At 42.0% G+C, this 15,039-nt stretch overlaps 1 protein-coding gene across 1 annotated transcript in view; it reads right to left on the bottom strand.

Moving 5' to 3' along the window:
* PRKAR2B (protein kinase cAMP-dependent type II regulatory subunit beta) overlaps nucleotides 1-15,039 on the bottom strand; it is a 107,007-nt gene that overhangs the window by 21,565 nt on the left and 70,403 nt on the right. Inside the window, exons 4-5 of the mRNA XM_044245816.1 lie at nucleotides 7,826-7,909; nucleotides 1,259-1,365 (exon numbers count right to left, since the gene is read on the bottom strand). Of these exons, the coding sequence (XP_044101751.1) occupies nucleotides 1,259-1,365; nucleotides 7,826-7,909 (191 nt within the window). The remainder of the gene's footprint in view (nucleotides 1-1,258; nucleotides 1,366-7,825; nucleotides 7,910-15,039) is intronic.

Raw genomic sequence — 15,039 nt, forward strand, 5'->3', positions numbered from 1 at the left:
GAGTGAATTTGAGGCATGTCACTGATGAACGCTGTTAAGGATACAAAAATCAAGACTTTAAATTTACCTATGGAATAACTGGGTGTGTTCTAAAATCAGAGAGATCACCCCAGCCCTCGCCCATGGTTCTCCAGGTCACCACGGCATCCAGAGGAGGGAAAGGAGGAATCAGTGAGAACCTGCCTGCGGAGGGCGTGCATCACTGCTGGGGTTGGGGACATGCCAACCCCAGAGCCAAGTCAAGACACAGGCTGTGCACACAGGCGGGGTGGGATTTTCCGCAAGGCTCTGCGCTGAGCACAACTCAGCCCGGAGAAGCAATGCCCCCGATGAATTCGGCCACGCTGGGAGAGGACGTGCGTGGCCCCCAGACCAGGAGGGCCCGGGGATGCCGACACTTTAGCACCACTTCACCGGGGTGGAGAAACACAGCCGCTGTTCAGACCGCTCCCCACTCATAGTTTAGGGCTCCTATCTAATGATCGCTTGAAGCACACTGTTCTTTAGGGAAATAAAGCACAACTTAACGTTTTCCAAAATTACATTTTCAATATGAATGCCCGCCTCCCCCATTTAATATGATAATCTCTCTGCACTTTTTTTTTTTTTTAAAGATTTTATTCATTTGAGAAAGAGAATGAGAGATCGAGCATGAGAAGGGGGAAGGTCAGAGAGAGAAGCAGATTCCGCATGGAGTTGGGAGCCTGATGTGGGACTTGATCCTGGGACTCTGGGATCATGACCGGAGCTGAAATGCAGTCACTCAACCAACTGAGCCACCCAGATGCCCTTCTCTGCAATGTTTTAAAATAACTTTTCTACAAGGTTTTTAATGCACAAGAATGCACACACAATTTCTGGAAAGAACATAAACTACCCTCTCCACCATGTGCATGTTTTACTTTACTGTTAATAAAAAAAGAACAGATTGAGTTATGTGACTCAGCACCCCAGATGTTGTCCCTTCTAAGTGTAACAGGCCTCCTCTCAAGACAAAGTTAATAAACGAGGCAGCTCACAGTAAATGCCTGAGATTTATAGATTTAATTGACCCAAATCACCCGTTCTTCTATGAATGAGGCCTTTCTTTGTGATCTAATGTAGCTGCACCACACACATTCACAGCAGGCTTCCAAGAATACAGAATGAAGAGGTAACAGCAACTATCAAATATTAATTTGCCAGTCGTTACTAGAACCGCTGAGGTTTTATACAGAAGATTCATTACATTTCAGCAGGGAGGTTACACGAAACTTACCTATCGATCACGTAGAAGTTGTCACCATCATCTCCTTGATCAATTACATGCTCCCCTTCTTTGACCAGTTTTTCAAACATGGCATCTAACACTTGAGACATCTGCTCCTATTTTTTCAAAAGAAAAGATACAATTCTTACGTTTGTCTACAGTACGTTCACTTAACTAACCATAACTGGCTTTATATTTCTGTGAACCAGCTTAAAGATACAGAAATATCACCAGTGCCATTAAATCTTGTTAAACACACACACACACACACACACACACACACACAGCACAGTTGTTCGTACCACCTAACAAATGAGATGACTATACATTGCCTTCCTTTCATATTCCGTACCTCAATGAAATTATAATTAGCTTATTTCAGAATATTTCAGTGCAACGACCACCACTTTGATACATTGAAAAATGAATCTGCAAACCACAACGTATAAATGAAATAGAATCTTGGCCATTAAAATGACCAGATTCATAAAGAATGACTACAAATGTCTTTTAAGATTATCTGTTCTTAAAGAACTTCCTTATGTTTAGTCATCACTAGAATTTATGTAGTGATTACCTAAACACTTAATGAATTCAAATTCTGACTCCAATCCTGTTTGGTTTAGCACCAAAATCAAAACAACAGAACTGAAAAACAAGATGAAAGGCAAACCCCAAAATGACAATGGGAGATTTGTTATCATGGTTCCTCATCACGCTAGTTCTCTTCAAGAAACAACCATTTACCTCCCTAGGGCAGATTTATTAAAATGGAAGTCAGAAACGTCAAACCTATTCTTCAACAACTACTTACACTACATAAAATTTTTATTCTGCTCAAGTGTGATTGACAAGGCTTAAGGGTAAACTTCAGCTAGTGAGGATAAACTAAAAGGTGAAGAAACCTTTCCTTAGAACAAATACAGGAACCATTCAAAGACCCCCCCCCCCAGACAGACAAAAGAGCTCAATGTTTCTCAAACTGGGTTTTGTGGAACCCAGGGATTTTGTGGAGATGCCACAGTAACTGATTCTGTAAACTGTTGATTTAAATGCCTCCTTAAAGTGACACTAATGTCACTTTATATTGACACTAAATATTGACATTAAATGCTCAGATGAATTATATATACATGTGTTTTTTTTTTGGTGAGGTTAAATTTCTCATAAAATCAACCATGGTTAAGTGAACAATTCAGTGGCCACAAAGTTGTGCAACCACCACTTCTTAGTTTCTAAACATCTTCATCACTCCAAAAAGTAGGCCTGTGCCCACTAAGCTGTCGCTTTGCTCTTCTCCCCCCCCCCCAGCAACACCCACCTGTTTTCTGTCTCTATGATCCCCCTAATCTGGTATTTCCTACAATGCAATCATACAATGTGACCTTTTCCTTCTGCCTTATTTCACTCAGTATAAGGTTTTCAAGGTTCATCCTTGTTCTGGATAATCCTATTTTATTCCTTTTTATAGATAAATAGTATTCTGCTGTAAATATACAATTTGTTTACCCATTCACCTGCCAATGGACACTTGGATTGTTTCCACCTTTTTGCTGCTGTGAATAGTGCAGCTATGGAACAGTCATATTCAAGGATTTGTCTGAATATTTACATCCATTCTTCTGGGTTATACTGAGGAGTGGAACTACCGAGTCCTATGATAATTCTAGGTTTAACCTTTTGAGCAACTGCCAAACCATATTCCACAGTCTGTAAACCATTTTCTCTCCCACCAGCAATGAAGTTCCAACTTCTCCACATCCTCACCAACTTGTTATTTTCCCTTCTTAAAAAAATGGTCTATAGACACACACCTAGGAGCACTGGGCTGGTATTTCATTATGGCTTCAGGACTGGCATTTCCCTCATGACTAGCCATGCTGAGAATCTTTTCATGTGTTTATTGGTCATTTGTAGATCTTTTTTGGAGAATGTCTATTCAAATATTTTGCCTAATTTTAAGTAGGGTTGTTACTTTGTTGTTGAGTTGTAAGAGTTCTTTATATATTTTGGCTACTAGGCCTTTATATATATAGATTATCTGTAATTATTTTCTCCCATTTTGTAGAATGTCTTTCATTTTTTTCAATAATGTCCTTTGATGCACAAAATTTTTTATTTTTTATGAAGCCCAGTTTCTTTCTTTTCTTTTCACATTTCCATTTTTGGAATCCACTGCTAAATCCAAGGTCATGAAGATGAATCCTTGTGTTTTTGTTTTTTTTTTTAAGATTTTATTTATTTATTTGACAGACAGAAATCACAAGTAGGTAGAGAGGCAGGCAGAGAGGGAGGGGGAGGTAGGCTCCCTGCTGAGCAGAGAGCCCGATGTTGGGCTCGATCCCAGGACCCTGGGATCATGACCCGAGCTGAAGGCAGAGGCCTTAACCCACTGAGCCACCCAGGTGTCCCAAACCCTTGTGTTTTCTTCTAGGAGTTTTTACAGTTTGGGAGCTTATATTTAGGTCCTGGATCCATTCTGAGTTAATTTTTTTGTACAGTATAAAGGAGGGGGTCCAACTTGGTTCCTTTGTGTGTGGATATCCAATGGTCACAGCACCATTTGTGGAACGGATTATTCTTTCCCCACTGAATGGTCTTGGCACTCTCATCAAAAATCAAATGGTCTTCAAATCAAATGTATAAATCAAATGTACAGGTTTATTTCTAGACTCTCAATTCTATTCAACTGTTCGATGCGTATACCCAGGCCAGTAACACATCGTTTTTATTCTTGGAGCTCTGTAGTACAGGTGTCGTTGTTGTTTTTGTTTTGTTTTTAAGATTTATTTATTTATTTTAGAGAAAAAAGGGGAGAGAGGCAGAGGCAGAGAGAGAATCTCAAGCAGACTCCCCGTTGAGTGTGGAGCCCGAGTGGGGCTCGATCTCATGACTCTGAGATCGTGACCTGAGCTAAAACCAGGAGTCAGGTGCTTAAAAGACTGAGCCACCCAGGTGTCCCTGTAGTAAAAGTTTTGAAACTGCAAGTGTGAGTCCCTCCACTTTGCTCTTCTTTTGCAATATTATTTTGACAATGTGGGCCCTCCTTGGCTATCTATACAGTTTAATAAAGGAGACAGCAGCAAAATATTAATGTGTTTTCCTGGTTTAGCTTTAAAATATGTAAATGCTACCAATTTAAGCTTTTATAAAATCATATTGAAACAAGTAATTTTTTTTTTGATACAAATAATTTTTTTTAAAAATACAGAACCTCTACAAATAAGATATATTGTCAAGTAAAAAAAACAGGGCAGGACACTGTGGAGAGTTTGCTGCCAATGAAATTTAAAAAAACAACATACTGCTCTGTACAGGGCATAACCCTGGAGAAATACCCATGGAAATGCTCAGAGCACATGGCTCCTGAGAAGCAGGGTTGCGAGGGGACTACTTCCCCTGTAGTTCTCCCTGACTACTCTGACTACTCTTCTGACTACTCTTTTGATCTTTTTGAATTTTTATAAATTGTATATGCACAGAGACTTAGAACTTGTAATTAAAAACCCAAGCTCTCCATTGGAACAGAGAACATACATCTTCACGGGGCTAACGAAGCTTCTGGAGGAATGATGGGGCTGGGTCCTGCAGGAAGGGGTTTTCGTCCCCTCCCTGTGTCCCTGCGTGAGCTGTGACACCTACTTATGAAACAGGAGCCCCTGTGGAAGATGAAGCCAGTGTGGCCAACAAGCAGTGCTGTCTGGATGTGCTGCTAATTGGCCCCAAAGGGACCATTTTATCCAAATGAGTTCATCAACCAGGCAGCATATGGTCACCTATCAAAATTATGGTTTGATTAAATGGTTTACTAATATTTTGTAGCTCTTACTATTTATATTTAGTCCAGATGGAGAGAAAATATCAGCTTTATTGATTAGCTCTTTCTCTAAATGTCAAATGGAGGGGGAAAAAATGAAATCCAGTGCTCTAATAAATTTTTTTGTTGCCTTGGTATTTAGCTGCATTTTAAAACATTATAAAGCTTAGGAATTCACACATGGATATATAAAAAAGTAATTCCTGGTAAAATACAGAACAATCATTTCTTCCAGAACTTGTCACTGTGACAAGTGTCAGTTCTAATCAATCAAAATGCAATTTCCCCATAATTATGCATAGAGTGAAAAGAACTTAGGAAATATTTAATATGCAGAGGCTTATCCCAGTGACTGACAACTACAGTAGGAAATCCACATCTTATTCTACAGAAAGCAAATTCAAGCTCGATGAAAGTTCTCTAACTTCAAAAATAACAATTTACTCTCCATTAACCAAAGAACCTATCATGGAGCATAGGAAAATTATTTCCGTTTGCCTCAAATTAGAAATATTTCAGAAGAAAAATGGCCTACTGAGTCGAGCATTAAATATTCATGAAAAGGATATCTTCAAAGAGATTAATAATTATAAATGCTGTGCCCAACATATGAATATACAGCCCTCCCAGGAAAAATGTCCAGAGGCCCAGGAGGAGCAAGACTTCCAAGCTAAACAATGACTTCAGGGAGTTCAGATGAGACAGTAGGTAAAAGGCCAAGATCATTCTTCCTTTTAGTCCGCAGTTACTGTGTGCCCTTCCTCCTCCAAATTTTCCCACTTCAGAAAAAGATATCAGCTCATGTTCATTCCCAGCAAGACAGTGGGAGTCATCCTAAACCCTTTCCATCAGGTCAATCATTTGGTCCCTAAAAAGTGCCAACTTTTGCTAACCCTGAATATTTTATGAAACCCATCCTCTTATTCCCTTCCCTAAGCCCATTTCCTGCCTTTCTACTCTCCATCCTGCCGTAACAGTGACCTCAGACACATTTGATTGTTACTTTCTCTGCTTAAAATGTTTCCATGGTGACTTCCCGCTGCCTACGGTATGTGGCTGACACTATAGGGGGCACGCAAGAAGGGTCCTAAAGGACACGGCACACACGCACCTAAGCACTTGCCACTGTGTCTGCTGACGCAGGCTCCTGTGAGAACACTCCCTTCCCTTTCCTTCCATGGGCGACCTCCTTCCTACTCACTTTCTGAGGCTCATCTCAGGCAGCCTCCCCAGCTTCCCAAATCCCCATGTGGGGCTGAGAGACCCTCTCCTCACACAGTGTCCTGACTCCATCACAGAGCTGGTGAGGTACCAAACTGCTTCTGATTCCTTCATCAAATTATACGTTCCAAGAGGACAAAAGCCATGTCTCAGTATTTCTACAGTGTCCCTAAAAAAGCTTACATGGGCTCTGGAGCACAATGATCAGTCAGGGCTTTGAACTGAATGAAAGCTGTTGTAGAAGCAGGTGATCAGAGTTGAATATGTAATTCACTTTAAATGCATCTGGGTTATTGTTAAAAAAAAAAATGTGTATCATGAAAAACTAGAAGACTGTTTAAAACATGAGCTTAACCTAAAATCTTCAATCTGCCATGCCTGAGGAGGGTTTTTTGTTTGTTTTTTGTTCCAGGTGGTAATTTATTGAGAAAAATAAAGTTTTATTGATCTATATTTTGCATCATTCCCAGAAGGATTGGGGATAGTAGGGCAAATAAATCAAGACAGCTTGAGCTCACATTTTTTCAAAATAACATCTATTGGAAGCAACTATGTAAATATATTAGCTTCTTCCCCTACTAAATATTTAATAATGATAATTCATGAATTACATAATTTCATGAACTGGTTTTTTCTTTCTCCCCTGGCCATGAACTGGCCTTTAAAATACAGGTACTGGGACGCCTGGCTGGCTCAGTTGGTTAAGCATCTGCCTTCAACTTGGGTACTGGGATGGAGCCCCGCACTGGGCTCCTTGCTCAATGGGGAGCCTGCTTCTCCCTCTCCCTCTCCCTCTGGTCCTACTTCCTGCTCATGCTCCCTTATACTCTCTCAAAAAAAAAATAATAAAATAAAAATTTAAAAAAATATATATATTTTTAAAAAGTTGGGGTAACCTATAAAAGTTGACTCCATTTCCACATTTGGGTCATGGCAGCAGGACCATGGCAACCCGAATGACCACACAGCAATGAAGAAGCATAACATGAGATGAAGAAAGAGAACATTCAGGTCTGAGTACAGGGCAAAATGTGAACCTCAGGCCTACTCATACCGAGAGGGGTTTCTAAAAACGCACCCAGAACCTTTTAAAAACAAGAGATTTCACAATCCTTATAAAGGAAAAAAATCCCTCTACCTTTAAAGTGAAGTAAAATGTTCTTTTCAAAATGAGTAGAATACAAAAGTTATAAAATATCATTATTATCACTAGCCCAAGAGAGCGGCAATCCACCCTTCACATTCCCGCTGGATGTACAAAGAACTTGAGGTCCTGCCCTCCCTTCATCTGGGCCGTTTCTCAGGCTACACTTGTAACCTGGAGGGATGAGATAATGTCTTCCGCGGACAAGGGGTCAGGCTGGCCGGCCTGTGTGCTCCGGGCTGCAATGACACTGCTTCTCCCAAGCTTAGCGCTGCTTGGGGGGCAGGGGGTTACATCATCCAGGGTGACGTTAGCTTGTCAAGACCCTGCACCATTTTTCACTCTGTGACGCTGAAACAAAAAAACTGTCGCTGGTCACTGCAGTGTCACTTACCGGATCGAGGTTCTTAAACAGCAGGATGTCCTTGCAAGCCTCTTGCAATCGATTTCTTTGATCATCAGTTTTGGGATGTATAATCTAAAACCAAATTAACAAACACATCAGTCTACTCGTCTTATGATAGGCATAAAACTTCCCCGCAGGACGTCGGAGGGAAGAACTGTCAGTGCTGAGGTCCGCTTTTGGGGAGCAGATGCGAGCTCTCAGCCCCCCCGAGTGAGGGAAAGTTGTGCAGCTTTGTCTGGGGCAAGGGTGCAGCCTTATCCGCAGCATGCCTGACTGCTTTTCCATCGACGGCTCCCCCAGGTTAGCAAGTTCATTTTGTAAAAATCTGTGATCGCCTATTCACTGAAGACCCCAAGACTCCCCACCAATGGGAACATACAGGACAACCGGCTGCAACCGCTATGCTGACGGTCTGGAGACTGCCTTCATTCTGTTTAATACTCTCCTGATAACTCTCTAATACTGTTCCGTACTCCACCACTGAGTGCGACAGTCTTTCAGGAGGGAGCTCTTTCCTTTGAAACATGACAGGCTCTCGAAGCCAGTAAATTCCTACACATATAGGGCACTAGATGTTAAATACATTTTTACGTACGACACCATCCCCACGGAGGGCGGTTTTCTGAAGGGAGTGAGTCAACACCGGGTGACGTACTAAGAGAGTGTGGATTTGAGGAAAGATGAACCCAACAGTCCTGGTGTGCTCAATTTAGAATGAGCTCGAAGAAAACCGGAGTAGTCTCTTCTTCCTAAAGTGTCATTCAAGGAGAGTGAAGACCAACCGAATGCCCTCCGTAAGTGTGGCGTGTCGCCTCTCCAGAGTTCCCTTTGACCAGAAGATGCAACCCACTTGAGCCAAAAGGCCCATTCTTTTGCGAACACTGGTAGTCCGTAACTATAAAATGAGTTAAGAGGCAGGAGACAGCCACCCTCCTGGACCGCCGAGCGCGAACATCCTGGATGTTCCAAGCGCAGCTGTGGCTGCTGCCAGCGTGTGTCCCAGCTCCTCTGTCCCTGGCCCCACCATCAGAGCAGCTGGAATTGGGCTGTGGGGGGTTCTGTGCCCATGAATATACCAGGACCCACAATGGGAAATTAGAATCAGCATTTCAAACCCATCTCAGGTGGCTAAAAATATTAATGAAAATCATAGGCCCAAGACAAATAAAGGAAATTCATAGTATTCAGGGATACACCTTGTTTTACTGATGTCACCTTAGCGAGCCTCACAGCTGGGATGTGTTTGTGAATCGGAGGTGCGAGGCAACACTGTGCTGAGGGAGGGCCATTTTTCCAGCAGCATTTGCTCACTTCACCTCTCTGTGTTAGATCTTGGTAATTCTTGCAATATTTCAGAACTTTCCATTATGACTGTGCTGGTTATGGTGATCTGTGATCAGTTATCAGGACTTGCTGAAAGCTCACATGATGGTTAGCATTTTTTAGCAATAAAGTGTGTATATGTGTGTGTGTATAAATATGTGTATATATATATATATATATACATATATTTTTTTAAAGGTTTTATTCATTTATTTGACAGACAGAGATCACAAGTAGGCAGAGAGGCAGGCAGGGGGAGGGGGAAGCAGGCTCCCTGCTGAGCAGAGAACCTGATGTGAGGCTCGATTCCAGGACCCTGAGACAATGACCTGAGCCAAAGGCAGAGGCTTATTAACCCACTGAGCCACCCAGGTGCCCCAGTAAAGTATATTTTTAATTAAGGCATGTCCATTGTTTTTTTAGGCATAATGCTATTTATTGTATGTTAAACAGATGAAAACAGAGTACACACATAACTTTTATATGCCCTGCGAAAACAATTCATTTGACTGGTTTTACTGCAATTATTTGATTCATTTCGGTGGTCTGAAAGCAAGGTATGCTTGTATGTGTACTATTTATACACTATACAGAAGAGTATTAGCCAGTGGGAGAGGACATCACTGCATTTTTTCCCATATGGGTAAGATATATGCAAACTTTCATTTACTATCTATTCAATATTAACCCCAATCCAGATTTTAAGATGACATATGGACCCAGAAAAAGCAGACCCTGGTACCTACTAACTCCCTGCTTACTATACAAGAGACTTTTTAAATTAGGGCACTGAAGAAACCATACCTGCCAAAACTCCTATCTCCCAACTTCACATGAGGAAGATTAATACAATAAAACAAAACAAAAAGACACTTCTCCCTCCAAGGAGAACTTCAAACGGAAGCAATCATGAAGCGTCTGCCTGCTGAGGGGCACCTGGCCGGCGCAGTTGGTTGAGCGGCTGTCTCTCGGTTTCAGGCAGTGATCTCAGGGTTGTGCGATCGGGCCCCACATCAGGCTCTGCGCTGAGTGTGGAGCCTGCTGGAGATGCTTTCTCTCCCTCCTCTGCCCCTCCCCAGTTTTCTCTCACTCTCCCAAATAAATAATATCTTAAAAAAAAAAAAAGAAGAAAGAAAAGCTTGCCTGTTGAGAAGCTCTGTCCTCAGAGAGAAGAAGTTTGGGATACCACGGCATCGTTGGGGAAAAAAAACATTAAACATTCTAGGCCTAAGACTGAGGTGCTCCAGCCCACGGAGCCGTGTCAGCAAACCACAATTCAGATAGCTTTCGTGTCCCCATGAATGCGCCAGAAACGTGGCATAGCCAGTTAGCCAAGCCCCAAAGCCAAGCCAACTCTAGGCTCCACACTTATTTCTCGTCCCTTACCCCTGATTCCATGAACCTTCCTGCCTTCCACCTGGTCTCACATGTCTCTGGACTCTTGCGAATCCACTTCAGGAAGTGCCAGGGCTTGTCTGGATCACCCAGTCTTCTTTAATCATTCTTCTTCTTCTTCTTCTTCTTTTTTTTTAATTTAAAATATTTTATTTATTGATTTGACACAGAGAGAGAGAGATCACAAGTAGGCAGAGAGGCAGTCAGAGAAAGAGGGGGGAAGCAGGCTCCCCGCTGAGCAGAGAGCCCCATGCGGGGCTCCATCCCAGGACCCTGAGATCATGACCTGAGCCAAAGGCAGAGGCTTTAACCCACTGAGCCACCCAGGCGCCCTCTTCTTTAATCATTCTTTTTTTTTTTTTTCCAATTTATTTATTTTCAGAAAAACAGTATTCATTATTTTTTCACCACACCCAGTGCTCCATGCAAGCTGTGCCCTCTATAATACCCACCACCTGGTACCCCAACCTCCCACCCCCCGCCACTTCAAACCCCTCAGACTGTTTTTCAGAGTCCATAGTCTCTCATGGTTCACCTCCCCTTCCAATCTACCCAAATTCCCTACTCCTTCTTTAATCATTCTTAGCGCCATCTTGCACCTGCTTTACTCTTGTTAACAATTTAAGTCTTCACTCTGTGGGAACCCCTCACACACAGCTTTTCCTCTTCTCTCTCTCTCCTACTACTGGGCGTGCGAATGCATTAACTCTTTTCAGTGTTGGTTCTCAATCCTGCCACCGCTGCTGTGGTCTCTGGCTCCCCCTGCTTTCGATTCTCCCTCTGTCCCCTCTCCCCAGCCCTACTCCTTGGTGCCCAGAGCCTTCTATCTTCTATGGACCCTGCATTAAAATCCTGCTCTGTGTTCGGGAGAGCAAACAGTCAGAAACCAGGTGACTCCTTGAGGCTTTGATGCTTCTGCCCTGTAACCAAGCGCTCAAAAGATGCTCTCCCACTTCTAAGACTCTCATTTTTTTCTGTTTGAGTTGGTGGGATCCCACATAGGTCTGCACCTGGATAACTAAGGGTGTGACCAAACAGTACACCCAAATGCAATTTTCATTACACTAGAAGTCACTCTGTTTTTTTAAATTAAATTTTATTTATGATTTCAGGGTAAAAATCTTATTTGTTAAACCAGTAATTATGCAGCATTTATTATGGTTTAAGGGCTTTAAAAATATCCTTTTATCCTAGTAACTGACCCCATGAAGCGAGTAATAATTTATGCTATGTAAAATCAGTCGGACAGAAAGAAAAATCCTCTATGATCTCATACGTTAAAACGAACTTGCCCAAGTCATTTCTTCAGTGTCAGAAAGTTCAGAGCTGCAGAGCTAGGATTCATCCCAGCCAAGCTGGCTATAGTATTTATGGTCTCAACCAGGGTCAGCAAATTGTAGCCTGAAGGCCAAGTTTCTTTCTGCATGGCCCTTAAGCTAAGAATGATTTGGAGAAAAAAAGCAGAAGAATTAATACTTCTTGACATGTGAATATAATAAACTCAAACTCAAGTGTCTATAATAAAGTTTTTTGGGTTTTTGATTTTGTTTTTCTTTCTTTCTTTTTTTTCTTAAAGTAAGCTCTACACCCAACATGAGGCTTGAACTCATGATCCCAAGATCAAGAGTTGCACATGCAGCTGAATGAGCCAGCCAGGTGCCCCCAGAAATAAAGTTTTAACGGAACATAGCCACACTCATCCATTTATGTATTATCCACGGCTGTTTTCAAGCTACAAGAGCAGAGCAAGTAGCTTGGACAGTAAATGTACAGCCCCTCAAAGACTAAAATATTTATTACCTAGAAAGAGCAAATTTTTCAGTTAAAGAAAAAAAGGTTTACAGAAAAAGTATGCCAGCTCCTGCTCTAAAGCTCTGGTGTCTTTCATTTAAAAAAATTAGAAAGCCAATTCATAAATAAAATTAATATAGACATTTTCTCCAAAGAAAACACTGCAAATCTATTCTGCTAAGCAAGGCATATCTGTACAAGATAGTTTCCTATTTGTCCACACAGAGCTGAAGGTAACCTTTAAAAAATTCGAATCAGAACACCTGGATGGATTCCATTGCATTTACTGCGCATTAAATGCCCGTCCTTCCTTCGCCACCATCACCTCAGCCATGCAGTCCACAGCCACACCTGCCTGCACTCAGAACTGCCAAGGGCTCCCACACTGGGGCGCTGGGGTCAAGCCGAAACCGGCTCCCGGGCTTTGTGGCAAGGTTCCCCTTCGCCACCTTCTGGTCCCACCTCAAGGCAACATCTTGCAACTAGTCCATCTAATTAGGGACCCTGTTGACGTGGGGTTTGGTTTTATTTTACCATCCTGTGGGCACTTCATATCTTGTACCTGTTCATTAATTTACTGGCTTGTTGTTTAATTCTGCTGTTAGTCTCTGTGCCCCAAGATGGTAGGGACTTTTCCTACAGTACTCACCCCTGAAATTCCTAGCACCCAGCCAGGCATACAGAAGGCACTCCCCCAAAATTTTGAGGAGTAACATCACAAAGAAATGATCCGTTCTTAAAATTACCAGCTCTTCGGGGCGCCTGGGTGGCTCAGTGGGTTAAAGCCTCTGCCTTCAGCTCAGGTCATGATCCCAGGGTCCTGGGATCCAGCCCCACGTCGGGCTCTCTGCTCCATAGGGAGCCTGCTTCCTCCTCTCTCTCTCTCTCTGCCTGCCTCTCTGCCTATGTGTGATCTCTGTCAAATAAATAAATAAAATCTTTATAAAAAAAAAATTACCAGCTCTTCTCTACCAGAAGAGCTACATGTTAGATGTGTATATATAATTCTTATATTTTCATTTATTTTTTAAAAGATTTTTTTTAAAGTAATCTCTACACTCAACACGAGGCTTGAACTCACAAACCCAAGATGGAAAGTTGCATGCTACACTGACTGACACCACCAGGCACCCCTATATCTTCATTTATTAAAGGTAAAATCTAATTTGTGATTTTTCCAAAATCCATCTTTTTTTTTTTATGATTTTATTTATTTATTTGACAGAGATTGAGATCACAAGTAGGCAGAGAGGCAGGCAGAGAGAGAGGGGGGAAGCAGGCTCCCTGCTGAGCAGAGAGCGTGATGCGGGGCTTGATTCCAGGACCCAGAGACCATGACCTGAGCGGAAGGCAGAGGCTTAACCCACTGAGCCACCCAGGTGCCCCCAAAATCCATCTTAAGTATTTAAAATTTTCTTCGAATTCGTTTCAAAGAATACTTATATTAATCTGAGACTTAAGGATTTGATACATGGTCTGTGAAATACAAAATGTTCAAATGAAATGGCACTTTATCAAAATATATGTTTTCCTTACAGACATTTTCCAATATATCCTTAGAGCCAATTAATTCTGAAATCTGTAAGAATAATTTCTAAGGGCTATGGTGCAATTTGCCGTGTAGTATCTATGACCAAAAAAATAGTGCAGGTCGCCTGGGTGGCTCAGTGGGTTAAGCGCTGCCTTCGGCTCAGGTCATGATCTCAGGGTCCTGGGATCGAGGCCCACATTGGGCTCTCTGCTCAGCAGGGAGCCTGCTTCCTCCTCTCTCTCTGCCTGCCTCTCTGCCTGCTTGTGATCTCTCTCTGTCAAATAAATAAATAAAAAATCTTTAAAAAAAAATAGTGCAGTTTTTGGTAACATGTTTAGACTGTTAGTTTGACTGTTCTGTCAAACTAATGGAGAACCTGAAGCACTTAATAATTATAATAAATAAATTGGAAAAAAACTATTAAAAGTAACATGGAGGGTGTTAAAGGGGACAGCTCCCACAGGGAATGCCCAGCTTATAAAGATTCATCCTTCTCTAGGAACTGCCTTCATTTAAAAGTGGTGTCTGGTAGCCAAAGGTTGCCCTTGTCCCTGGTCCTCCCAAAGCTGGGTCCATGAGAAACTCCCAGGGAAACTAAGACTTCCAGCTGAGAGTCCCAGCATGAAGAACCATTGGCAGCCAAGTGTCTAAGACAACACTCTAAGTACTACACCACCGCTACGGAAGGTCCCCAGAGGTGGGCTTGCTCTGGCCCACCAGCCACAGCTTGGGTTATTTTGTTTTTTTCCCAATTCTTTCTGGAATTCTATAAGATTTCAAAGGATACGTCCAAGAATTTTCTTCAGTATTTTCTTTTTTAAATTTGTATCTCAATGTGATTGGGTTCTTTGACATAGCTAAATGAATCTTAACACGTACCACCTCCCCAACAAGACAGTTAGGAATTAACGGGAGTGACCCAGCCAATCAATCACTTTACCTATCACATTTATCAAAATGGTAGCTAATAGTCTGAGTCTAGGAGATACGGTATATTGTTTTTAAACCGTACTTTTGAAATGTTATTCAATTTAGATTCTCACTAAATTAAACCAGCCCATGATACATCTCAATTACTAAGTTTTGCCATGTATACCTTAATATGCAAATATACTCTTCAAAGTCACCCATTATTGTTTCTGCTAGATACATAAATCAAAGA

The sequence above is a fragment of the Neovison vison genome, chromosome 4, assembly GCF_020171115.1.
Source record: "Neovison vison isolate M4711 chromosome 4, ASM_NN_V1, whole genome shotgun sequence".
Lineage (NCBI taxonomy): Eukaryota > Metazoa > Chordata > Mammalia > Carnivora > Mustelidae > Neogale > Neogale vison.